Source organism: Aythya ferina (genome assembly GCF_964211825.1).
Source record: "Aythya ferina genome assembly, chromosome: 12".
NCBI lineage: Eukaryota > Metazoa > Chordata > Aves > Anseriformes > Anatidae > Aythya > Aythya ferina.
Window position 1 is genome coordinate 9,751,478 of NC_140308.1, and position 27,695 is coordinate 9,779,172.

Consider the following 27,695-nt stretch of genomic DNA (forward strand, 5'->3'; position numbering starts at 1 on the left):
CCGGGCGGGTGGAGCCGCGCTGAGGGGAGCGGGGCGGCCCCGCTGCCGCTGCGGGAGCGCCCTCGTGTGGGGAGCGGCGTGCACCGCCCCCGGAACGGCGGGAACGTGGTCTGCTGTATGGCTAATTTCTCCTCACAGAACAAGGGATGTGTAGGGTTTTGTGGCTGTTGCTCAGGTGACACCTTGCTGCCTGCATCAGGTCGTAGTTATCGGTAGTAAAACACCTCAGGCTGCCGGAGGTGGATTCCCCGGTGGCAAGCAGAAATAAAAGCTCGTATCCCGTGTTGCTGATAATAATATTCATGTAATAGATGCTGGCATAGGTGTCTAAACTTCTTTGGCAGCCATTTGACACCTGTCACTAACAGGACCATTTCAGATACCGCCAGTGTCCGTACAGCACGTCTTACTCTGACAGTTCACCTAGCTGATTAGCTGCAATGTCAGGTTTAGAAAGCATGCGCTTTTCTCTCTGTGTTGGTATTGTTGCTGTTGTAGGCAGTTCTTTCAATTCAGAATACTATAATAAAAGTGAATATCGATTTTTTTTTCTCTTTTCCTTTGTGTTCATTTGTTCTTTGGCATATTTAATCAATGTAAATCACTATAAATTAAATAGCAAGGTATTTAATTGCTAATATATCTGATACTACATTTGTTGACTGAAAAAGGAGAGGAAAATGCTGGTCCACGCTGCTGAGGTGAGTAAGAGTTGTTAATTTGGGACACACTCAGAGTTCATTTAAGCTGATCGAATCCCACTGCCTGCTTTTGTCTTTTGAATCAGTCATTTTTACATTGAAAGGTCATAAAAGTAAGTTTTCTAGCCCATTCTTTGGAGGTTTTAGTGACCCAATACCGTATGTAAACTTCTCATTTTGGGCATCTGCATTAGACCAGGTAAGTGTTAACTTTGTATTCCGTATAAAAATTGAGTGACTAAATTTGAACCAAAGTGTGATAAGAGGATAACTGATTTATATCAGATAATAGACAGTGCTAACTCTGATTTACACTGTGAATTCATTTTCTGAGAGTTATTTCAATATCTAGTCATTGAGATGAAGACAAGGGGTGGAAATCTATGTTTTAAATTTAAAAATATCTTGTGTTAAAAGAAACTTGGGAAAATGGGATTTTGTGTGTCAGAAGGCCATTCACCTGGAAGGAGTCTCATTTTCCTTTCTTTAATATAGACCTCACCTCCTACTTACATCTTTTCATTTTCAGATTGAACTGGAACAAAATAACTGCATGTCCTGGTTTCAGTTAGCACAGAATTAATTTTCTTCCTAGTAGCTGGTGGAATGCTGTGTTTTGGCTTAGAATGAGAAGAGTGCTGATAACACCCCGATGCTTTAATTGTTGCAGAGCAGTGCTTATACTAAGCCAAGGACATCTCAGCCTTTGCTCTGTCCTGCCAACGGGCAGGCTGGGGGGTGCAGTAAGAGCTGGGAGGGGACAGACCCAGGACAGGTGACCCAAACTAGCCAAAGGGGTATTCCATACCATCTGACGTCATGCTAAACAATATATAGGGGTGGCTAGCCGGGGGGAGGGGGCCGGACTGCTCGGGGTTAGGCTGGGCATCGGTCAGCGGGTGGTGAGCAATTGCATTGTGCATCACTTGTTTGTACATACTATTATTACTTTCGTATTATCACCATTGTATCATCATTATTATTATTGTTATTATTATTTTGTTATTTTTTTTTTCCTGTCTTATTAAACTGTCTTTATCTCAACTCACGGGCTTCACTTTCCATTTCTCTCCCCCGTCCCAGAGAGGGAGGGGGGAGGGTGAGCGAACGGCTGCGTGGTGTTTAGCTGCCGGTCGGGTTAAACCACGACACTGCAACAGAAAGAATTTTCCAGAAAGACTTGAGGGAAGTATTAAAAATAAGAAGCAAGGTATGTCCTACAATGCATGTTTGCACAGTTCCGAGTGAAATTTGTGAGAAATTGTCACACATCTCCACAACTAGCACAACACAGAGACTTAAGAACTATATAAGAAATGGCACATAGCTCTGAATTCTCTTGCACTGTAATTTTCGGATCATTCATGATCAGGATTGGATAACAATTAAGTAAGTTACACTAAGGGATTGTATTTACATTTCATATCAATTACAGCTCTGAAAGTGCTTAATGCAGTGTATGTTTGGAAGGGAATTTAGCTGCACTCCCTACCAAGAGGGCAGTCCTTAGGGACCTTTGTACTAATATCTTCCATTTAAAAACAGGAAACAATATCTGGAATGCAAGTAGGGGAAAAAATGTCTCCTCAAAGCCAGATCTCTTTGCTTTGTACCTTGGTTTGTAGTATAACATTTATCACTTGTGGAATAGAAGGTGAGATATAAAATCTTTTGTAACTGCTGATGGGGAAGCAACTGCATTAGCAAGTTAAAGGGTTGTAGTTTTCAAAGAAAGTACATTTCTCATACTTGTGTTAGCAATCTGCAAAAGTATCCTAATAATCTCAATGCAAAAGTGACTGTTTTTGCAGGAGGAAACCAATTCTGAGATGGTTTTATGAAAATAACAAAAGACCTTGTTTCTTAAAAAGTAGAAATCAGAACATTTCTGAATTACCTAAACTATTTTGAAAATCTTTTGTTGGATGGTAAATAGAAGACGTTAATGATTTAGACAGTTACTGTTTTCTCTGAAATTGTTTTTAAGATTTATAATGTTGCACAGTGAATAAACTGTCCTACCTAGCTCCAGTTGTCATAGGCGGAGCCAGTTATGGAAATGTTTGGCAAGGGGTGTCTGTCATTGTACAAAACTTGAAAAAAATTGTACAAGCTGAAATCTTCTAAATAAACGAGCTGGTAAAAAAATGATTCACTGAAAAATCTGATAGTTATGAAGATGCAACTTAATTATTTTTCTTATGTGTAATCTAGGACAGAAGGGTGCTGAACCAGAAGTGACTATTGCGCATGGACGGCTCAGAGGAAAACAAGCAAACGTGAAGGGGACAGATCGACTTGTAAATGTTTTCCTCGGTATTCCTTTTGCAAAAGCACCAGTTGGATCCTTGAGGTTTTCCCCACCTGAACCACCTGAACCCTGGAATGATCTGAGAGATGCAACTTCCTACCCACCACTGTGAGAGCCATTCAGTTCATTTATATGTAGGACTTGCTCATGTTTGTCAGCGTTGTGTTTATTAGTGTACAAATATCTGATTTTAAGTAAGGCGCTTGGATTGACTGGTAGTGAAATATTTTGTAAGACCTGTGGGAATAGGAAGTATAAAGAATACCTGGTAAATTCCTTTATTTGGAAATCCAGTTTTCTTATACTATTCTGAATTAATGAATATTTTAAAGTAAAAGTACAGAGCTGTGCTTTTACAGTTGACACCTCTAACTGTATATAAATAACACAAAGTTGAAGCACCATGTGGAAATTCAGTCTGATAAAGAAAATGTGTTTTGTTTATCATTGTTACATCATTGGTATTGCAGTTTTATTACTAATAGTCGCACTTTCTTTCTTTTGTAAAGATGTCCTCAAGATCTGTCCCTGTTGAAAAAAGCTGAAAAAAATTATAAAGAAAAACACATTCCATTCCGAACTTCAGAGGACTGTTTGTATCTAAATGTTTACAGCCCTGCTGGTTCAGACAAGAAGGACAAATTACCTGTACGTAAACCCATTGTGCAAACTTGCATTGTACAAAGTTTGCATCTAATCATGGCTCCTAAATCGCTTAATTGCTTTTGAAAATATTATTCTCCATTAGTAAGAACAATATTATACAAAATTCACAGTACACCAACTTAAAATTCAGTTCCCATTGACTTTCAGAGGTTAGAAGTGCCTAATTCTCTGATGTTGTCTCCCCCTTTCAAATGAAATCTGCCAAGCAATTTATAAAAGTATGTCTTACCCTTTTCTCTCGAAGGTAATGGTATGGATCCATGGAGGCAATTTTGTATTTGGAGGTGCTTCTAGGTATGATGGTTCTGCCCTGTCAGCCTATGAGAATGTAGTGGTAGTAATAATTCAGTACAGACTTGGACTGCTTGGATTCTTCTGGTAAGATGACCTGATTCACTTTTTACTAAACACTTTCTATCTTGTGTAAAGCATGGATAATTTTATTTTCTAAATTGACTGAACTCGTACACCAGCTTCCCACTGGTATAGTGGTTTAAGTGTATATAGTTAACTGAAAGGTTATGAGGTCATTAAGAACGTAGTTCTTCAATTCTATTTGCATTGCCATTTGATTACAGCCTACTACCAAATCATAGTTGGGCTTATTTGGTTCTCTGTAGGGTTTTAAATTTTGCCATTAACTCTATCCAGTGGTGCATAAAACAAAAATTCATATAATGTCAAAGCCAGGTATCCATCTGTGCATGGATGAACAATAGAGATCAGTAAGTGGGTCTTAGATCTGACTATGAAGGGCTTTAGATCAGTAAATACAGATCTCTCCTTGTCCAAATAGGGCACTTTGCACAAACTATAAATTGTTAGGGTTAATATTGTCTGGTATTAGAAGAACTATTACTTTTCCTGAGAAGTTAGCTTATACTGCTTTTCTTTTAGTACTGGTGATGAACATGCTCGTGGGAACTGGGCACTTTTGGATCAAGTAGCAGCTCTTCGTTGGATCCAAGAAAATATTGAACACTTTGGTGGAGATCCAGGATCTGTCACACTCTTTGGTGTATCTGCAGGATCTTGCTCTGTTTATGCACATGTAAGCATGCAATAGATTATACTAAAAAGTAAAGTCTTAAAAAAAATCTTCAGTAGTAAACTCAACTAGTGTAACATTTAATGTTAATCCAGTTTTTGAAAAAAACTTTAGTGGCACATTGCTCTAAGTCTGGACACTTTTCCTGTAAGCATATAAAAGTGTTTATTTCCCCACTGAATGCAGCAATCTACTTGGGCAAAATGTCATGGGATAAGGACCATTATGTAGTATAAATACTTTCTGTTCTTCCCTTTTTGGCAGGTTATGTCTCCTTTGTCTAAGGGTCTCTTTCATAAAGCAATATCAGAGAGTGGAATTCTAATCCCCCCTAATAAAAATTTACTTCTTTCAGCAGATCTTAAGGTAGGCTCATTTTTGCATTTTCAAGTCTTTGTATCATAAAGTATTTCTTATATCCAATTCTTTCCTTAAAAGAAAAAGGGGAAAATCTGATTGCATATTGTGCAAAAAAGTTGATTTAAATTTATTTTCAAGGCATATCTATAGATACATAATTTAGCACTAAGTTAGTTTTTAACTCAAATAGTCCATTTATTTTCAATCTTACCACGGTCATTTGGTGTTAGAAATAGATTGTACAGTTATGTGATTATAACGTCTGTAGGTAGATTTAAGTATTTTCAATTATACACATGCCCATCTAAGCATATACCCATTTTCATGCATACTGTCACTTATACAGTGACTGTGGAATTTATTATGGGAAATTTAGTTAGAATACAGAAGAGGTACTCAATTTTTATTCAGCTATGGTCTTTTATGGAGTGCTTTTACTTCAAATAGAGACCATCAAAACAACAATAAAAAAAGCCTTGAAATTAAATTCCTCAGTAAATGTATTTCTCTTCCTGAAGCAGTAGTCACCAATAATGTCAAAATCATAAGCTGATTCTCTGAATTTTCTTTGATTTATGTCACAACTTAGTATTATCTCAACAGCAAGGTTTGTTATAGAACAATGAATGGAAACATAGCAGGAAAGAGAAGTACACAGGAATGATTTGACTTTATGATCTAACTGTAGTATTTCTAGTAAAATAAAGTACTTCAAGATCTATCAATCTCACCTAAACTAGGCTTTATTAAAGCTGCTAATACTACTGTGTATAATAATTTTCTGCATATAAATTCCTCATAGACTACCTCATAGTTAACAGTTCTTGTCTTTGTTAATAACTTTCAGAAAATTGCAAGTATATTTAAGTGTGAGACTAGTAGTTCACTTTCAGTCATAAACTGCTTGAGGAACCAAGAAGCAATGGATATTATCGCTAACAGTACGGTAGGTGAAACTTTACTTAGTTACAGATTTTTTTAATGGCACACTTGTAGTTCATCTTCTGAATGGAGTTAATAATTGGCCTGTTCCAAGGTTTATTTTTCTGAATTTTTGTTAAAGTACACTCTATGTATTCAAATAATTTCACAGAGTATTTTTTCAGAATTTTTAATGAAGCACCTGTAAAGTTGTGAGCAAGACTTGAGCACACATTTCAATGCTAGTTGGAAACAGAACAGGATCAGGAAATGGTTAAATTGCTTAACAAGCCAAAACCAGGCTAGCATTTCACATGCTTGTGCAAAACTCTAAATGTATGTTACAGTGTCTGTATATACCTAGATTTCTGAAATTTTTTTTTCTGCATTTGGAACATTAAGCGTGGATGTTTTATTATGTGTTTTGAAGGAAAAAGGAAAATACTACTGACAAGTAATTTGATATGTTTTTTCTGCTCATCCAGGAAATCCAGCTTTTACCCTTAGTTTTGGATGGAGTATTCCTTCATAAGTCACCTGAAGAGATATTGACTGGAAAGGAGTTTAATATGGTCCCACTGATGATAGGAGTCACCAACAACGAATTTGGCTGGAACATTAGATCTGTAATTTAGTGTCTATTCTTCATTTTTTGGAATGTTTGTATTAACAGATGCAGGCAACTCTGAGAAGAGTAGGTGAGGTGTTTGCTGGTAGGACATTTTTTATGTATGAATTGTTGAAAATATATACAAGTTCAATTTTGCTTGAGTTATGATTCTGTAGTGACCCAGAACCAGCTGGTCACAAAACAGTGAGACAGGCTCCATCCTGCAAGCTGAACTATATGAACATCCTTGGATCTTCAATATTATACAGTACTTTCTCTTCCTAAAATCATCCAGGCAGAGGAAGGAAAAATAATGCAGCAGTCAAAAGTTTATTCCTCATAAAAAAATAGAAAGAATTATTTTCCCTGCAATAAATACACAATATAAAATATTGATACACAGGACATTTAAAATGCTACAGTGATCACTGTAAGCAGCTTACCCCATAAGTCCTGAACTCTGCTGACTGCTGGTTATTTCATTGCCCCGTGTTCCTTGTTATCATGTAGAAAGATCGATTGGCTGAAAATCTCAGAGGGGAACAGAGGATGGGGTTAACATGGGTGTCCAACCCACTCTCAGTGCATAAATTCTTTTGCACACAAATTCCATGGGTGACTCCAAGAGAGCAGTTGCTATACAGTGCAGCAAACTGCAGGGGGTAGATTTGTGAATTTTCTTTATAATATGATGCTTCAAAAATCAATACCAGCAGTAAGAATAAAGCGAAGTAAAGTTGTTTCAATATTGAAAACTTTGGAGAAGTTGAATGGCTGCCATAACATTATTTTTTTTCTGTGCAGACATCACTAATACCAGGTTTGAAGGAAGTGAAAGATAAAAAATCAATCACTTCAACATTAGAGTTTCTACTACCAATGATGGTAAGAATTGTTGTACTAATCCAAATTAAGATGTAAAACCTCTTTTTAATGCATATACCAAATCAGTGAAATTTAGTATTCTTTAATTTCCTGGTTGAACCATGTGTTACTAGAGCTTGAGGTACCATTATGCTTTGAAGAGAGTCCCAGCAAAGTTGACAGGACTGCAGTGTATGGAGCTAATCAGAAATAGGACTGAGTCAGCCTTAGTTTTTGGTAAATATGTTTTTTCTTCTAGACCTCAGAAACAACGTTTTTACGTTATGTATTTGTTTGTAGGGTTATGGTAATAGTACCCCTAATCCTACAGTAGTTGGTGTCTAATTGCCTGGCAGATGAGTTTCCGGTCAGGATTTTTCAATAAATTAAATGTAGCTTTTAAAATAGTTTTCAAAAATACTTTGCACTCCTTGCTTTGAAATGTATCATTCAAGCAGTAAATTGTAACACTAACAACTTAAGCTATGTTTAGAGATCCTGCTGGTCTTGAACTGTAGTCTAATAGAATCATAGGATCATTTTTTCAGTTTTGGGCCCCTCTCTACAAGAAGGTCACAGGTCAAGGTGCTGGAGCATGTCCAGAGAAAGGCAACAAAGCTGGTTAAGGGTCTAAAGAACAAATATTATGAGGAGCAGCTGAGGGAGCTGGGTTTGATTAGCTTAGAGAAAAGGAAGCTCAGGGGAGACCTTATCGCATTCCACAATTACCTGTGGAGTAAAGGTAAAGGAGGCTATGGTGAGGTGGGGATCATTCTCTTCTCCCAAGCACTAAGCGATAAGACATAAGGAAATGGCCGTAAATTATGCCAGGGAAGTTTTAGTTTGGATATTTGAAAAAACTTCTTCACTGAAAGGGTTGTGAAGTATTGGAACAGGCTGCCCAGGAAACTAGTTGAGTCACCATCCCTAGAGGTCTTCAAAATTCTAGATGTGGTGCTTAGTGACATGGTTTGAGTGGACTTGGCAGAGCTAGGTTAAAGGTTGGATCAGAATAGTCAACACAGCTTTCAAGGACTCAATTTGCTTTTATTATTCCTCATTCTTACCTTCTGAAGAAAAGGGATGTGAAAAGCATTATCAAGATGGAGGAATTTCCAAGCTTCTGGAACTTCATTCCTAGAGTTTTAACCCATATAAATCTGTTGTAAACTTCATCTGAGGTTTGTTGTGTTGTTTTGTTTTGTTTCACAAGAAGTCTAAAAGGTTTTATTTGCCATCATACTTCCCCATCAATGTGGGTGCTACCTGCCATTTTTGTGCCTTTGCAAAATCTCTGAAGTTTAAAAGATGACATTTTTAGAGTACACCCTTTACAGAAAACCCTTTACAGAAAGGGTTGTGAGGCATTGGAACAGGCTGCCCAGGGAAGTGGTGGAGTCACCATCCCTGGAAGTCTTCAAAAGACGCTTAGATGTAGAGCTTAGGGATATGGTTTAGTGGAGGGCTGTTAGCGTTAGGTTGGAGGTTGGACTCGATGACCTTGAGGTCTCTTCCAACCTAGAAAATTCTGTGATTCTGTGATTTTTAGATTGATATTTTTTTTCTGTTTGTTTCTTGTTTCACCTTTTTCTCTTAGGATTTGCCAGCAGAGTTATTGCCTATGATAATGGATGAGTATCTGGGAAACACAGATGATCCTGCTGAGCTACGAGACCAATTTCTCGACTTGCTGGGGGATGTAGGAGTTGTCATGCCATCCATTAAAGCATTGAATTATCACAAGGGTGAGCTAGTGAATTCTAGCTAGCAAGCAGTCTCAAAATAGTACATTCAAACCTCTTTCTGCATGCTAGATGAAACAATATAGAAGAAAATCCTGTCGTGTAGGCAGCCCTTCTTGAAATTCCCACAGGGAATCTTGAGGGTGAAGAGTGATTTAGGTGTGCAGGACCATGGCAAGCAAGTGACACCTTTACCTTTGTACTAGTGTTTTGGACTTGTGTTCATATTCACAGTATGTTGAGAGCAGAGCATGATAACACAAGTACATGGTTCCTAAGTGAAGTACACAGACAAAAAATAATTAAAATAAATAAATAAATAAAGGAACCAGGACTGTCTTTTGGCCCACTGCTACATGGGAAATCAGCAGCTCTGTAGTCGAGATTTTAGGGTATTTAAGTGTAGGCAAGCCATTCCAAAATATCAAGAACTGGAAAATAATTGGATTTTACTTTGTTTTCTGTAGGTATTCCTGGGGTGATTTTTCATTTTCTTAATACTGTGCATTCTTCATTTTGAATTAAAAGTAAAAATACATTTTTGAGTGTAATGTTACATTTAGAAATGTGCCAGCTCACCTATAAAGCTTTGGGCGTATTGAAAAGAATATTTTAAGTAGATGATGGAAGATGTAATTTATGCACCTCTCCTCTAATTCTCTAAGTGTTACATATTCTAGAGACTGGAGCTCCTGCCTACTTCTTTGAATATCAGCATCGGCCCACTGCATACCAGGATAGTAAACCAGAGTATGTGAAAGCTGATCATGGAGATGAAGTTGGCTTTGTCTTTGGAGGACCGTATCTGGCAGGTGATATAGGCCTACGCGGTAAGGAATGGAACATCATTGTTCACTTATAAATTACTCACATAATACTGACATTATTTGGCATTGCTACTTCCATTTCAATCAGACTAAAGTGTGCATATAATTAGTGAGACCAAAGTATAACCCTTTTTCCTGTTTTATTTTGTTTAACGTTTGTTTACCGTCTTCACCATTCTTTATCACATATAGGCTGTTTCTGGACCACAAGAAGTTATGTATGCTGTAAACAATTTAGCAAATAATGATGTTTTCCAGCAAATTTTCTGTCATTATACTGGCACTGTTTGTGAATTTGCCAAATAGTTTTGGTTGAAAAACAACTCAAGGGAGAGATCAGTTAAGCTGACAGGGAATTAGCAAGGTACTCGGGAAATTTCCCATGAAATCCGACTGCTTGTCAGGGCCCAGAGACTGGAGTATGATCTATTTGCAGTGTTCCAGCTTGTGTTGATTAGAGCAAGACTGGAACTCCAGTGTTTCACTGCCACATGAAAATATAATGGTTAGGTTAAAGACTATTTTCTACCACGACTCATTAACATTTAATCATTTTGTCCAACATGGAACTGGTCCGTTGAGGAAGGATTAAAGGTGTATTCCCAAAATTACATTTGCTTTAACAGTTTGGGCATTCTTGTAGGATTTTAGAAATGTGGAATCTGGTTCCTTCAGGAAGAATCCCATGTTGCCATAGACCAAATCACAGAATCACAGAATCACTGAATTTCCTAGGTTGGAAGAGACCTCAAGGTCATCGAGTCCAACCTCCAACCTAACGCTAACAGCCCTCCACTAAACCATATCCCTAAGCTCTACATCTAAACGTCTTTTGAAGACTTCCAGGGATGGTGACTCCACCACTTCCCTGGGCAGCCTGTTCCAGTGCCTCACAACCCTTTCAGTGAAGAAGTTCTTCCTAACATCTAACCTAAAACTCCCCTGGCTCAACTTAAACCCATTCCCCCTCGTCCTGTCACCAGGCACGTGGGAGAACAGGCCAACCCCCACCTCGCTACAGCCTCCCTTGAGGTACCTAAAAAGAGCGATAAGGTCGCCCCTGAGCCTCCTCTTCTCCAGGCTGAACAAGCCCAGCTCCCTCAGCCGCTCCTCGTAGGACTTGTTCTCCAGGCCCCTCACCAGCTTCGTCGCCCTTCTCTGCACCCGCTCAAGCACCTCGATGTCCTTCTTGTAGCGAGGGGCCCAAAACTGAACACAGTACTCGAGGTGCGGCCTCACCAGAGCTGAGTACAGGGGGACGATCACCTCCCTAGCCCTGCTGGTCACGCTGTTCCTAATACAAGCCAGGATGCCGTTGGCCTTCTTGGCCACCTGAGCACACTGCTGGCTCATATTCAGCCGACTGTCCACCATCACTCCCAGGTCCTTCTCTGCCTGGCAGCTTTCCAACCATTCCTCTCCCAGTCTGTAGCTCTGCTTGGGGTTATTGCGCCCCAGGTGCAGGACCCGGCACTTGGCCTTGTTAAACTTCATGCAGTTGACCTCAGCCCATCGGTCCAGCCTATCCAGATCCTCCTGCAGAGCTTTCCTCCTCTGAATGTGCTAATCACTAAACAGTTAAATAAAAAATGCCATGTCTTCAGGAATGTTACAAATCTAGCACATTCCTTTAATTGCATATGTCTAAAACAATAATACTCAGAAGGGAGTCTTTTCATTCTCGTTATATAGGTTTTCTTATTTGGAAAAAGAAACACAACAATATTTTAAGCGGAATTCACCATTTATTTTTCTGCTTTTATTTTTTGCCATTTTCGTGGTAGTTCATAGTCTTTTTCAAAGTCCACATAAATGAAAGTATTTCCTTTTACTCCACTGAACTTTGGAGCAACCCAGCTATGTTGTAAAAACATTCATTAATCTGTTACTAGGGCTTTTTACTTTGCTTGTATTTTGTGTGTGTTTGTTACTTATGAATTCCTATACTAGAGAAAACTATACACTTCCTTTTCTATTTGCCCGACTTTACTGAAAGCATTAAAATGTCAAATATTTTTCATGATGTGTTGAGTTGTATTTAACATTAACCCAGTAACTAACCTTACTTTCACAGAATTGATAGGAGAGGACATACGAGTAAGTACTTTTAGATTAATATTCTTAAAATACCAAGACGTGGAATGACATCCTTTTGGATCAGAATGAAGAAACCTTGCCTAGTCACACTCTAAATAACAGATGAAATTTCAGTCCCACTATGCTAGGTTGAGATCTATGAAACTAAACCATGTGGCCCATTTCATGAGTTGTAATGGGACTCGGAAACAATGGATTTTTTTTTTTCCAGTTATGCTTCTGGTTTCCTGGAAGGGTACAGACAAATTGCTCTATTTCCTTGTATCTAAATTCCTCTGTTTGTAGAATAAGGGTAATAATGCTGATCTTATTCATAAAAAGTGCTGAAATCTCCTGATGATTGCTGGATTACTAATACATTTCAGGTGTGGTGCTTTTGTTGTAACCAGGAAGTTTTGACAAGACCAACATATTCACAGACTGAAATGCTGCTTGTGTAGCAACATGGTTTTGATTTTTGCCTCCTATAATAATTGTTTTACATTTTGTTTCTCAGGTGAAGCTACAGAGGAAGAAAAAAACCTTAGCAAAACGCTAATGAAGTACTGGGCTAACTTTGCTCGAAATGGGTGAGAATGAGATTCATGACGGATAATATTACAAAAGTAATTTAGCTACTTTGTACTGACTCTGTAGTGAATCAATTGTGTTGTTGTTTCATTCTTAATTGCTGTGATTGAATTCCCCAGTGGACTGGAGAGGGTATTCACTCTTTGTTTCTTGTTTACAGAGATCCTAACGGGGAAGGTTTGGTTGAATGGCCATCTTATAACCTAAACGAAGAATACTTGCAAATAAACCTAGAACAAAAGAAAGCCAGAAAGTTGAAGGAAAAGAAGGTAGACTTTTGGAAAAAGATTATGTTTGAACAGACAAATACCAAAAGAATGGAAAACAGAAAGGTTAATTCAGAGTTATAATTTATAGTTTAAACATATATAATAGGCATCCTATTAGGATAGCAAAAGAAGTTACTTAAAATATTTTTGAGGATAAGATAATGTGTCCATTCCTTTCACGTTTTCTTCACAGTTGTCATATTTATGATTAGTCACTGTAATAATTCCAATGGCCCTATTTCCACTTTGTAATCCTTTAATTTTTCTTGGGTTCATGTCCACACTAGAAGTCTCATTTATTAAATGTAGTTACCAGAATTCCCTGCTGCTCAGGTTTTCCTATAGCTTTGCCATGATTGAAGAGGGAATGTAGCAGCAACTTGTTTTAATAAAGTTAAATGAATAAAGACCTGATTTGCAAGTAAAACTGTCTTTGTTACGTCAAGTGTATCAGTGGTGTTACAAAAGTTTTGGTCTGATTCGCATACAGAAACATCCTCTGTAAAGAAAAAATGAAACTAAATAAGTACTCCTCTATAAATCGGTTTTACAACTTAAATAGTTTATTTCTGACTGTTGTGATACATAGTCTGTTACAGTAGTGCAGTGCTGGAATTAAGACTCCTCTCAAATGTCAGAAAAGAGAAAAATAATCTCTACTACCTCCATTGTTTTCCTTCTAAATTTAGCAATAACTACTTTAGAAGGATCAGCTGTGGTAACATAAAGTGTAAGCTTTCTGTCTTCTCCTTGGTTCTTTACATTGTGCACCAGGCTGTTCTCTGTGCCTCCAGTCAGTTCCAGGTTCTCTGCCCAGGTCACAGGCCTTCATTACTAGCACTGGAGAGAGATTCATTTACCAGAATTATTCCAGTGCTCTTACTAGCTGATATGCTCTTGGACTGCCAAGAACAAGTCTTAACACATCATTTCAGTGTTGCAAAGATCTTCTTTGCCATGTCATGTTGCTTCCTATGTCTGACCCCTAGGCTGCTCCAGCTATCCCAGCCATATTCCTGACCATACTGCTACCTCCCAGCAGCATTATGCAGCACAGTAGATCCTACAGGGATGTCCACACATTTGCCCACCCCACCCCATGATTTCTTTAACCTGTATTTCTGGAATAATTTAAGATCATTCCCAGCTAGTCTAGTCATGTCTTACAGTAACTGCCTGGACATCCCTTCTTTCTGAATGACTTTATTGGGATAAATAGGGTGGGGTTTCCTATGTCGTTCTGCCCATGTTCTGTTGCCAGTCAGAACTCAGGAGATCAGGTTAGACTGTTAGCATAACTGCTGTTTTGGTAAGTGAGAATTCCTGGTAAGCATCTGTCCATTGTCCTTTGTTTTAGCTAAAGTGTTTTGTGAAGAGAATATAATCTCAAAGTAGTCTTCAAAGATTTTCATTGTATACATAGCTCCCCTGAGGGGCTGTACCTTTCCCTTTAAAAGGAGAAAACCAGGCAGCATTGTATGTCTATGTACAGAATATATGCTTGTGTTGTACGCTGCATGCAGACGTGCAGTGTAACTGGCTTTTTACATACAGGCACAACACTAAAATGACTTGCACTGGAAAATGTGAAGAGATTTTATTCCTATCTGCTTAGGCGTGAGTGCTCTGAAAATCTGTCCCATCCCAGAAATGTTCTGGTGAGAGATTACCATGTGCTGAAGAGAAAGTGTTACAGCTGTAAAAGCTCTAGCTTCATAGACTGTCACTCTAAGTTTTACATGCTCCAGGGATAAGTTTTAAAAAAATAAAAATAAACTGACCCTGTTTTAAATGCGTGTTTAAACATTTCTACCCTGCATACTTGAAGCAAAATGTATTTGTGAGCTTTTTTTTTTTTTTTTTTTTTTTTTATTTTATTTTATTTTATGGGCCTATAAATGTGGTATTTGTCTCTATTTTTTTTTTTGTTATTGCAATCAAGACAGGTAGCAATGCATTAATCTATAAAGAGGCAAATGTCATCACAGAGCAGGATTTTTCTGGCTTGGTCCCTGACTTGTGCATTGCTCACTGATTGAGGGTAAGCTGCAAAATGTTATTTCTTAAAATTAAATGCAAAGCAGACTTAAAAAATTCCACTTGCCAGGTACATAGCACTGTCTCCAGATTCCCCAAATTTTGTCTATATCACTAGAATAAGTATTTCCGCATTTGCAGAGGTATGTCCTGTTTGTAGATCCATACAAAGGTCTGTAGTCAAGGTAGTAAAGATCTAAAATCCCATTTGTTTATTTTGTCATGTAAATCAGGTCATCACAGTTCACAGATAACCTTTTGCACTGGTAGTAATTTCTGGATGGCTGATACTTTTGGCTTTCAAATTGTACATCTCTGGGACCGTGGATGGGCTATGAGCTGAGACATTTTGCTTCTTGAGCAAGAAAAAGTGAGTAGAACAATGAAAGATTGAAGAGTAAAGCTTGGAAAATAGAATAGTAAATGAAGGGTGAAAATAAAGGAAAAGCAAATTGTAAAGGGCAGATTTTTAGAAAACCAGAAAGAGCAGGTGGTAGAAAATAAATTATTTATGGAAATTCGTAAGGTTTGTTTTAGCAAAAGGAAAGAGCATTGAGCAGATTGCACTGTTTGGCTTTGTAGCAATGGACTCCTCCTGTAGTTTGTGGGTTGCAAGTAATTGAGGCATGCATGCTCTTCAGGATGGAAGCCAAGTGTTACAAGCAGGGATTCTTGTAGTTTCACCTTGCGCAGAAACAGTTTACCCATGCTAGGAACCAAAGCAGTCCAAGGACATTCTGAGGGAATTTGCAACAGTATTCAACCAGGCAAACAGGAGAGCAGAGTTTACTTCTATGGAGTACTCCTGCCCTTTGCTTCCAGGAAACCTTTGTCACACAAATAAGGTAGGAGGTAGTTTATGCTGAAGTCCATTGCTTGCAGTCCAGGTGCCTGTTTCCATTCATTGCCTTTAACAGTGCATACATGGATCAATACAGCACGGACTTTACATTCATAACAGTACAGACTAATGCCAGCCCAGTTTTCGTGGCATGAAATTTACTCTTGAGAAACAATACAGGGAAAAAAAAGACTCTCAAAAGACATGTATAAATCCATAAACATTCTACAATGAAGTTACAGTCCACATTATTTACTTAGAAGCTCAAATGTGTTATCCCATTTGCCAGGGTATACTTGCACTAACCATACATTCCAAAACAGCTGATAAGCCATCTAGCATTGGCATTAACAGTGTCGCGGCTGCATCACAGAGCTGCTGTAGTACAGAGGGCAAAAGTCGTCTGATAACGGAGTAAATGCTTAAGATAATCAGTATGCAGTGAATATACACATCTGAAACAAGCTGCCAATAGTTTGTACCCTGAGCAGTCCAGTTTAAAGTTGCCTGGATTTACCTATACAAGCTGTAAATCACACCTGTACAGACAAACTTAGAGTCTAGAGTAAAGCATCTCTTCAGAGTGCATGAACACAGCCTGAGCACACAGGACCACTACAAGTTTAACATATGTGCTCAACTAATGTAATGACTGTGGGTCTTAGGACACACATAGCTGAAACAAAGGTGTGGGCACTAAGATAATGTTTAGAAATGCTCTCTCAGACAACTGAGAATTACAATGCCATAGAATTACAAAACAGGCTTTCTGGAACAAGAGCTACTGACTCTAGCCAAAAAAATAAATAAATAAATAAAAGAAAAAAGCAAAGCAAGGAAACATAGAACAAACACAACCACCTAGTTACATAGTAGATAATCTCTTTTACTGACAATTTCTTTTATTTCTATTCATCTATCTCTTGCCTTTTTTTCATATCATACCTGCGTGACAGACATAAGTTCACACGGAAGTCTCTAAACTCTCCTGATTTCTTCATAGGGATTAAATGTGGGGTTACTATCCAAATCCTTTAATATTGGTCCCGTGCTACAATAGTTAAGAAAGCCTCTCTTTAGTATTGCAAAACTCTTTTATTTTGAGATAAAAGACAAACATTCCTGAACGCACAGGACTGAGTGGTAGGTGGAGTATCCACCCTGCAGGAAAAGCTGAGATTTTTCTAGTATTGCTTTTGTCAAAAAATATCCCTTTGTGAGATGAAAAATCTTCCGATTTTTACTTCAGCAAAGGCACTTTTTTCAGGATTATTTTTTGGATTTTGGTCTTTGTGGATATGCTATGTGTTACATATATTGAAATGAAGCAATTACATACTAAAATGAAGTAAATGTAATAAAATAATTGGGTAGTTTTCCTGGTTTCTTCAGTGTGTAGTGGGAGATTAAGTCCTAATTTTTCAAAGATAGTAGTGTTATTGTAGCAGGAAGAATCTCCTGATGTTATGAGGACTATTTACAATGTAGTTTAAGGCAAATAGTTGAGGCCTGATACTCCGTGAATAAGATTTATAAGAAGCGGCGAGAAGCTAGTATGAAACTTCTGGACACATTCTGCATATAGGTCTCGCAGTTCCCATATACAGACAAGCTGCTGCACACTCCCCTTGAAGGGAGTGGCTTACAGTCAGGGCAGTTGCTCAGGCTGGCCACTGTTGGTTTGGTTTCACAGCTTGAGAAATGCTTTAACTAATCAGTGTTTGTCTTGCGTAACAGTTATACTTCACAGAGTATTAAAGGCAATACACCGAGGAGGTAAATGTGTGACTTGCATGCAAAATGGCAACTGAAAAGAACACGCTGCTGTCCTTAATTCTCACTGCTGGGATTACAGCACTTGTAGCTACTGGTAAGCCTCAGAAATGTTCTTCATGGTTCCCTTCTGGAAGGAGACTACCTATGGGAATCCCAGCCTTCTTTGAAGACCTGGGTGCCCAACCTTGCTGCAGAGAAATTAGGTCTGAATAGCAAATAGTTCTTAATTTCTTCTTTGTTATCTATTATCAGGCATTTGTCTTTGTTGTTGTTGTTTTTGCAACTAGTAAAACTAAATTCCTCTTGCAAAATTTTGTCTGCTGAGTCAGAGAAGACCAAAATATGCCATGTTTTTAATTAGATACTGAGAATTTTCACAGTGATTAACATAAATCTTACCTAAATGTTTACACCATTTGTATATGCCAGACTATTTTCAGGTATATTAGGAGTTTTTTTCTTTTGTCTGTATCTACTAATGAGAGTCCCAAATATATATTGCGCATTCACAGATCCATTTCTTAAAAAGGAAATGCCTTTTCTTAATGAGAGCAGTCTATTGGACTTTTAACAACTTGGATCAAATGGATTACGATCTACACACAATTACTAATGTGTGTGCATTGTGAGTAAATATATATGATATACCTGAAATGTTGTCATCTATACTGATAGAGTTTGTTGAAACCTTATGTTTGAAAATAAGTTGTTTAGGAAAAAAAAAAAAAAAAAGGTATATATTTAGGTAGCTAAATTTTGTAGAATTTTTTCAATTACTAACCAGACCACTCAATTATCTGAATTTTGTGTACACATCCCCCAGGACAAAAAGCAGAACAACCAGAAGTGGTGACCAACTATGGGAGTGTCCGAGGGTACCAAGTCAAAGTAAATGCAGCTGAGAGGAGTGTAAATGTCTTTCTGGGACTTCCTTTTGCTAAGCCTCCTGTTGGACCATTAAGGTTTTCTGAACCCCAGCCACCTGAGCCATGGAAAGGTGTCAGAGATGCTGCTTCCTATCCACCGATGTAAGACAATGAGAAAAACATTTATCTTCTTCATGATTTTATATTATACGCAGTTCAAGGACACTGATACACAAGATGGTCAAAGTCCACAAAGATAAATTTATTGGTGTCATCTCACTACCACCTGCAACTGTTACAATGAATGCATTTCTAAAGATATCTTTATAGCTCTTTTTGTTAAAAAGTGCTGTCTAAATGGCATCAGCAATGAACTAATACAGATCATCACTTGATCAATAATGTTCTATTTTGGGAGCATTTGGCCATAATGTTTATAAACTGTGTAACTTTGGAGCAGAAACAGAAAGAAGCTGAGGAAATGCTGGAATAAAATATTGGAAGAAAAGAATGCCCAACAAATCACATGCTTAATAGGACATCTAAGAAACAGACCAGTTCTAGACTATATTATAAATATCTTATTCCACTTGTACTAGCGCCCTTCTTGGAGTGACTCAAGCCTGATATCTATAATTGCAATATAAAAAACTATTGCAGATGTAAAATAATTACTTTACATTTTCATTTAAGCAATTTATAGCCATATTCATTTGCAGGTATATTTCTGTAATATTTCGAAACATGCAAAATTATATCTGCCTGTCACTGTGTACTGCTGCAGACCGTGACTTCTTTTTACAGAGCTTACTAATGCCAAGTCAATGGAAGAAAATATATTAATGGTGAAAATACGTTTTATGTTTTCTGTTTCCAGCAATCTAGAAATGTACTACAGATTTCTGATTTGTACTTGGAGTACATAAAAGCTATGCTTTGTACCACTGAGGTTTTAGTTATTTCTGTTGCTTTTTTTTTTTTCTTTTATTCAGGTGTCTACAGGACAAAGTATTAGGACAGTATTTTTCAGATGCTATTACTAACAGAAAAGAAAAAGTTCGTCTCCAAATATCTGAAGATTGCTTATATCTGAATGTATACACACCCGTTTCTACAGAAGAACAGGAGAAGCTGCCTGTAAGCAAAATCATTGTAAAACCTCTAGCAAACTTTACTGCTTCTGTGACTTGATGGACCAAATTGAGCCTGAACTTGAAACTTCTAAAAGCTTCCTAAGGATTATAACAATTTTACAGCAGATCTACAACCTGTACTATATGGAGACTTACAGGTGCAGTTCTCTAATGATGATCCAATTACACACTTTGCACCACTAAATATTTAATTGAGCTTTAGCAGATACAAAAAAAAATAAATAAATCCCATTTTACAAGTAAAATCTTACTAACACTTTACATAAGTAATGTTTGATTTCCTCAAAAACAAACAAACAAACAAAACCTGTGAAAAGTCACAGGACACTGGTTTAATTTAAGTATTTAATGAAATCAATGTATGTTGTAAGGCTGCTACCCTCCATTTCAAAAGACTTCTACTGTCTGTGAAATTTAACCTGAAAGACTTGGGAGTGAAAGCACAAAATACTGTATTTAGTTTATATCATTGGAGCTCTTACCTGTGCTGAATTGTTTCTGCTTTTTCCTTTCCAGGTCTTTGTATGGATCCATGGAGGTGGATTAGTTTTTGGAGCAGCTTCATCGTATGATGGTTCAGCACTAGCAGCGTTTGACAATGTGGTAGTTGTAACAATTCAGTACAGATTAGGTATTGCTGGATATTTTAGGTAAGACATTCTATCCTAGTTTTTGCTAAGTGATTTCCAAAATTATATGCACAAATCCTTTGTGACAAGACATATAGAATATTGGCTTATGCAAATAAATTATATGTATCTTAATTACACATGCAAGTTGGGAACAACTTACAAGTCCCAAATCTGCTTCAAAATCTGGTTTTGCCTGATACTCTGATCTCAGCCATTTCTTTTTAAGTTATGCAGAGAGGCTCTTTTGCAGCTGATTTCTTATACTTCAGATTGTATTTACTTCTACCTTTTTTCTTACATAGAGCATTTAAACATATTATTTCTTACTAGCACTGGTGATAAGCATGCTCGTGGTAACTGGGGGTATTTGGATCAAGTAGCAGCTCTCCAGTGGATTCAGGAAAATATCATACATTTTAGAGGAGATCCAGGATCTGTCACCATTGTTGGAGAATCTGCAGGAGGAGTCAGTGTTTCTGCTCTTGTAAGTTCACAAGTCATGAATTTTAGTTAATTAAGGAAAAAAAAATACAACAAAAACACCTGTCCACATTCATTCTTAGTGCCTTAATGAAAAATCAGTGAGAGAAAAAAGTAGGGCTTTATAGTAAACCACACATCACCTTGTCTATAATACAATGTGATAACAATGCAGCTTCTGATTGTTGAAAAGGTACTTTTCATACACAGATCTTGTAGTTTAGACCCAAGATGTTATTCATCATCTCCTAATTTGAGTTCTGGGGTTTTTGGCTTTTGCAAAATTTATCCTTTTGAGAAAAGTTCTCTGAGAGGAAGCCCTGTTGCCCATTTCCTGTATGCTGCAACAGCCACTTGTGCAAAGTAACCCAGGTGAGTAGTCATTATATGTGAACTAGACTGGCATTTTATGATACAGTGATGATGCCAAATTTTTACATCAACACTGATTGATTAATTGATTAAGAGATTATTCTCTTCCAGTCTCGCACAATTTGCTGCAGATCACACAGAGAGCCTGGGATTCAGCAACGAATGCACTTAAGCAATAATTTCTGTTTGCTAACCTCCTACGTTCTGTCTAATAGTTGTTTATTCCATTTCTGTAGCACAGCCAGACTATCCTTGACATAGTTATGTGTTCCATATCTGGCTTACAGTATAGTTCCATGAAGTCTTGGAAGCAAGGTCCTATGGAAGTTGGCAGGCTTGAACTCCTTATCCCTGATATTACTGCCAAAGACTTTTGCATAGCTGAATTATGGTCAGAGTCTACAGCATAACAATCTTAAGACATTTGTTTTTGAAGAATTTTAAAAGGCATTTCCTGATAATGAAATTCTAAGTCAGTGGTCAGAATGTAATTCCTGAAATGCTTGTAATGCTTGTTCTTGCTTTTTTTCAGGTCTTATCTCCTCTGGCAAAGGGCTTGTTCCATAAGGCCATTTCAGAGAGTGGTACTGCGGTCAGGATTTTGTTCACTGACCAGCCTGAGGAGCAAGCACAGGTGGGTATCCCGTGTTTTTGTTTTTTATGTTTTTATTTTCTGATGTTTTTGCATACCTTAAGTGGTTTATTCTAAAAAGCAGCACTAGACCTTTTTCTTGTGAAACTGCAATCACAATCACCAGAGATAGTGTTTCTGTGTGCAGATAATACATACTTAATGAGTCTTTTCTTTCAAAATATGCAAATATACACAGATGTCTGAGTGAAAGCAGAAGACTGAGGAAGCAGAGCGAGAAGGCAGGGAGCAAGTGTGAAACGTAAAGAAACACTGTAACTTGTTATGTCTTTAGAAAAAGTTGAGCTGTAATTTTTGGCTGGAAAATGGCACCAGATTCTGACTACTGTTGTCCTTCCCTCCTATTTGATGCCTGTTGTGCTCAAAGAAACAAGACTTTATTCAATTTGGTTATAATTAAAAAGAACAGCTCATTTCAACCCAATTTTTTCACCTGCAAGAAAAAAAATATCCAGAAACCTCTTTTTGCTAGTCTGGGTTGTATTAGAGGCAATATTGTGATGAACTCTGTCTCTCTAATGACAGCTGAGAACTAATGTTACCCAAAAAAACTATACATCATTGAGAACGGTGTAGCATGCTCCTTGTTATCATCTACATGTCAGTATTCTGAATATGGATCACTTGAGCTCCTTTATGCTATTCTGCCTTCTCAGCCCAGCATGATATTTACCAAAACAATTACCTTGGTAATTGTATCCACTGTATGAAAATGTTTTGAAGAGTATGTTTGTCTTTCTACTCAGCCCACAACATGAAGGGTTATGAGAGCTTACTATTCTCTGCATCTGCAGCTGAAACATATCTGGCTTTGCTCGTCCTTTCTGAGAAATGTAGGTTGCCACACACTGGACTCTTAGATTCAGTGACACAGAAGAACCTTCTGCAGGAAGCATATGGATAATTAGTGAATTAAAGCATGATTGTTCTTTTTATTAATTGCAGAGTATTGCTGCTGCAGCTGGCTGTGAAAAATCCAGTTCAGCTGCATTGGTTGAGTGCTTAAGAGAAAAAACTGAGGCAGAGATAGAACAGATAACTCTAAAAATGGTAGGTGAAATTATACTACTTGCATTCAAATGACATTTCAAATTTTTTCATAACAGAGTATGCTGCATATGTATTGTAATATTAGGAGAACTTCAGTTTAATGTAACATCTGACTCTTTCTTGACCTTTTCAGGATACGACAACATTGCAGCTATGCAATACCTCATCTGAAAAATGTGAACAGGTTACTTCCCTTTAATTCTACATGGGCTTTGAGCTGCATGTGTTTGCTGTCATGCTCTACCAAGGGAAGGAAAAGAGCATATTGAAACGTAAAAGTTTTCCTGGAGAATTTGAACGTTAATTGATATCATATATTATGTCCAACTCAAAATTTCTTGTCACTATACTGGCTTCCATGTTCATTTGCAGTTTCAACACAGAAGTTAGTTCTTCCCTTACTGCTCCACACATTCATACTGGGATTGAACTACCTAAGAAGTGTAAATTGGATATCACCTACACTTCATGGATATTCAAAATATAATGCTAATCTTCACAAATTTTCTGTCTGGTGCAGAAAATTTGATGAGAGAAATTAAGAGAGAGCTTGAATACTATTACTTCTTATATTTTCACTTGGCACTTAATTTCTTTTGCTTTGCATCTATAGTAAAAATGCGAAGATGTTTTCTAGAAGAAAAAAAAATAGTAATGTACTATTGAAGCTTTCTTTTTGTTTGTTTGTTTGTTTGTTTGTTTTTTTCCAGCCTCCCATGTTCATCAGTGCATCTCTGGATGGCGTATTTTTCCCTAAGAGTCCCAGGCAATTGCTATCTGAAAAAGTGATCAATGCAGTCCCATATATAATAGGAGTAAATAACTGTGAATTTGGATGGGTACTTCCTAGAGTAAGAGATACATAATGGTTTTATTCATATATAATTTTGTTAATAAAAGATTTCCTAATAAATACATAGTTTCTTTGTCATGCAGATGATGAAATTTCCTGAATTTACAGAAGGTCTGGAGAAAGATGTTGCACGTCAAGTGTTACAGAGCACATTAGCATTATCATTTAAGGTAAGAGACCATTTCCAGAATAACTAAGTGCTCCTTCTTCACTGGGCTGGTTCTATATTCATACTGCTGGAGGGATATATTTAAAAGTAAACTCTTCTTTTTGACAGCTTCCTAACTTGGGACAATAATTCCCAAACAGACAGCACAGATGGTGTATTCCTGTTGCTGCTACTGATTGATAAACACAGAAAATATTCTAAATTTCCGCCCTAAATGCCCCATCTTTTTTAAAAGGAGTTCTCTGGAAATACAGGATTAATGCAGTTAGCTAAGCATAGGTCTCTTGTGACATTCAGGATACCCTGGGTTATCTAAGCTACGTATGGTACTGGCAGGTATGACTCAAGACCTGTAGAACATATCGGCTTTTCTGAAGTGGCAGATGGAGACTAGAAAGGATACCCTGAGATGTTTAAAATGGCACTGAGACCTACATTTAGGCACCTGAGGTTTTCCTTCCCTGTAATTTGCAAAGTTCTCACTTTTCTGCTTATTGAGCTCTCCTGAAGCTACTAAACGTAGAAAATTGCAGATTATTATGTAAGAATTAAGGACTTGATAAACATAGCCAGTACGTGCAATGGGTCATTCAGAGCCACAGATATGTATCATGAACTTGGAAAGGCAGAGCACAGGCTTGTTCTGAAAGGGAGTAAATGATGGCCATCTGCAGCAATAAATGAATTTTATGAAATCCTGCTGGATTTCTTTTCTCTTAAGAGAGTTATTTCCACAGAAGGGAGAACAGACTACCATTATCTATCATCATCAGTGACTAATATTTATTTAAAGATGTTTGAGGGCATCCTTTGTGATCTTGCAAGCCTCTTTCCCTTAAGAACATCTATACCTGGTAATGGTGTAACTCCCAATTCTGAACTTGGAGATGCACTCTGGCACAGTTGGGGATTTTCTCTGAAAGAAGGTAATGTTTGGGGTTTAGCCATAGACATGCAGGTAGCATGCTCAGTTAATGCTGTTACTCCTTTTAATATTCATTGTCATTATAAAAAGTATCTTTATTATTCATTTCAGGGTGCTCCTTCTGACGTTGTTGATCTAGTATACAATGAATACATAGAGGTTGCAGAGAACCGTGCTCAGGTGCGAGATGGCCTTCTTGATTCAATAGCAGATCCTTTGTTTGTTTTTTCAGCTATTGAAGTGGCTAGACACCACAGAGGTGAGTCTCTAATTCAGCATCAATTAGAAGAAATGTAGAATTACATCCTTGGATGTGTATGTGGACAGTGTGTATCACACTTCATTATCAATAGAACTGATAGTGTGTTCATTTTATCAAAATAGCTTGTGATAAAAATTTATCATCTTTGATGACAGGCATTTTCAACACTAGCACTCTTCTCTTTAATTTTATTTTCTACTAGATGCTGGCAACCCAGTCTTCTTTTATGAATTCCAGCATCGACCAAGCTCAGCTGCAGGTGTTGTACCGGAGTTTGTAAAAGCAGATCATGCAGATGAGATTGCCTTTGTCTTTGGAAAGCCATTCTTAGCTGGTGATGTATCCATGCTTGCTAAATAATTCTTTTTAAAACATCATTGTTATTAATCGTACTTACCTGAGGGCTTTCAGAATAGAATATCTTTTAGAAATATCAGAACCAAAACAATCATTTTCTGTCCTCAGTAGTAGTTACTTCTCATGAAATCATTCATCTGCTGTTCTGTCCTAGAGCTCTGTTCATGTAAAACTCCCACAGCCCAGAGTAACAAGTAAAATCATAGAATGGTTTGAGTTGGAAGAGACCCTTAAAGATCATCTACTCCAACCTCCTCACCCCCTGCTACAGAACTGATTACAGTCTATCGGAATAGATTTAACTGATATTTTTTGATTATTTTTTTAATGTTGCTATTTCATCTCTCACTTGCAGGGAATGCTACAGAAGAAGAAGCAAAACTTAGCAGAACTGTTATGAAATATTGGACTAACTTTGCTAGAAATGGGTGAGAATCACAATGCTAATCACAGCTCAAGTTTTGTCTGTGCTGCCTGAAACGTAATGGCAATACCTGTATGGTAGTTCCTATACATTTGGTAGAATTTAAGATAAGTATTGAAGCAAATAATTTCTATTCTTAATGACTGCAAGAAAAAACAAACAAACAAACAAACAAAAAAAAAAAAACCAAAAAAAAACACACACACACAACCTTTTAAATGAGCCTGCAAACCAAACAAAATAAAATTAAATAAAAATCCAAGAGCAGTGGAGGTTTAGGTCCCAAAGTAATGAGAATTATTAATGTTGACTATTCCAATGATGAGCATTTTGATAAAAACATCCAACTATTCCAGTACTAGAATTACATAATCTGAGATCCTGTTAGTTTTCTGAAATGATCTCAGCCTGAGAAGTCAGAGCACAATTGATTGGCAACTGTACAGTTAACTTCTCATTATATTGTTTTCAGAAATCCCAATGGAGAAGGCTTGGTACATTGGCCTCAATATGATCTGGATGAAAGATACCTGGAAATAGACCTAACACAAAAGGCAGCGAAGAAATTGAAAGAACGTAAAATGGAGTTTTGGATGCAGCTTACAGAACAAATAATGAGTGACAGAAGAAGAAAACACACAGATTTATAAGAGTTGCAGAGGATACAGCTTCTTTTTAAAACATGAATTAAAGTCAAATATTAGTTTGTCAGAATGCAGAGTTTAATAATCACTTTCTAACTCACTAGTATGTAATTTGTTGTCATGATCACAGTGAAAGGAGAGATTCAAGGGAAATGTAGAATGGTTGTGGGACTAAAAATCACTATTTAATAAATCACTATTTAATGAAACAAGCAGGGAAAAAAAAAACACTGCAATCTTGCAGACTGAGCCAATGCTATCTATCCAGTCAATATCAAAACTGAATAATACTCCTGTGAGAAGGGAGAATGAGAGGGGCAAATTGTCAAATATATTGAAATCCGTAATAAATTATATATACAGAATATGTCTTAAGTATCAAAATATGTTGTATGTCCACTCTTCTTTCAGAAGAGTCTTTAGTTGTCATTCATACAGCCTCTTTCCACTTTCTTTATGCGGAAGCAGCTTGTAAGGAGCAGAGCATCCATCAGAAAACAGCTGTGGATTGTATGGGCTTGGCATCTCACAAAGGAAGACAAAGTCTCTACCTGTTTTCCTGTTTTGTAAATTGTTATTAATAAATGATACTTTTAATTTTTTGGAACTTCCATTTCTTTCACCTAACTTCTATAGGCTAATTCAAAAATGGTATTGTGAAAGCCACTAGGAAGTCTAAACAAAGAATTTTTCTGAAAGTGCAAACTGGGAACTGTGAGGGCTCTTTCTTCCCAGGTGCAGTCAGGACAGGGTGGGACTGATGGGTTTGGCCTTGGGATACCTCCCTCTCCAGTCTGCACTGCCTGAGGCCTGCCTAGCTGCATGGCTGGCTGTCTTGTGCACAAAGTGCTGCATGCAATAGAGGAACGGGCTGGGAACACGACAGAGATTTCTCTAATTTTTGTAAATTTGTCATTTCTCAGCTGTCCAGGGAGTGAGATGGCAGCCCAAGCTACTCTGTGCAGCAAGGTGGCCTTTGGTTTCAGGCTGCCCAAGTCTGAATTTGGTATTTTGCTTAGGAAGCAAAGCTGCAGAGCATGGATGGTCTGCACACAGACACCAACCGCTGAGTTCATGGTACAAATGTACATGTCATATGTAAAGCAGCAGCTTGCATAATTATAAGGGCTTTCCTAGCTATTTGCATGAGGTCTGTTGGCAGCAGTGCTGCCCATGGCTACACAGCTTCTTTGTGAGAGCAGGCTGGTTACCTGG

The 27,695-nt window shown here is 37.5% G+C and overlaps 1 protein-coding gene across 1 annotated transcript; it reads left to right on the forward strand.

The window, feature by feature from the left end:
• The first annotated feature begins 2,197 nt into the window (after nucleotides 1-2,197).
• On the forward strand, nucleotides 2,198-27,082 carry LOC311443358 (uncharacterized protein). The gene is made up of 26 exons (XM_084533436.1): nucleotides 2,198-2,355; nucleotides 2,916-3,120; nucleotides 3,522-3,660; nucleotides 3,923-4,056; nucleotides 4,576-4,729; nucleotides 4,991-5,092; nucleotides 5,934-6,032; nucleotides 6,493-6,633; nucleotides 7,422-7,502; nucleotides 9,079-9,226; nucleotides 9,904-10,053; nucleotides 12,644-12,716; nucleotides 12,878-13,064; nucleotides 17,653-17,734; nucleotides 18,464-18,668; nucleotides 19,499-19,643; nucleotides 20,177-20,310; nucleotides 20,623-20,776; nucleotides 21,677-21,778; nucleotides 22,742-22,846; nucleotides 23,557-23,697; nucleotides 23,783-23,869; nucleotides 24,905-25,052; nucleotides 25,258-25,389; nucleotides 25,768-25,840; nucleotides 26,309-27,082. Exons 1-26 carry the CDS (start codon nucleotides 2,262-2,264, stop codon nucleotides 26,484-26,486), a joined length of 3,393 nt encoding a protein of 1,130 aa, XP_084389562.1. The 5' UTR covers nucleotides 2,198-2,261; the 3' UTR covers nucleotides 26,487-27,082.
• Nucleotides 27,083-27,695: the final 613 nt, after the last annotated feature.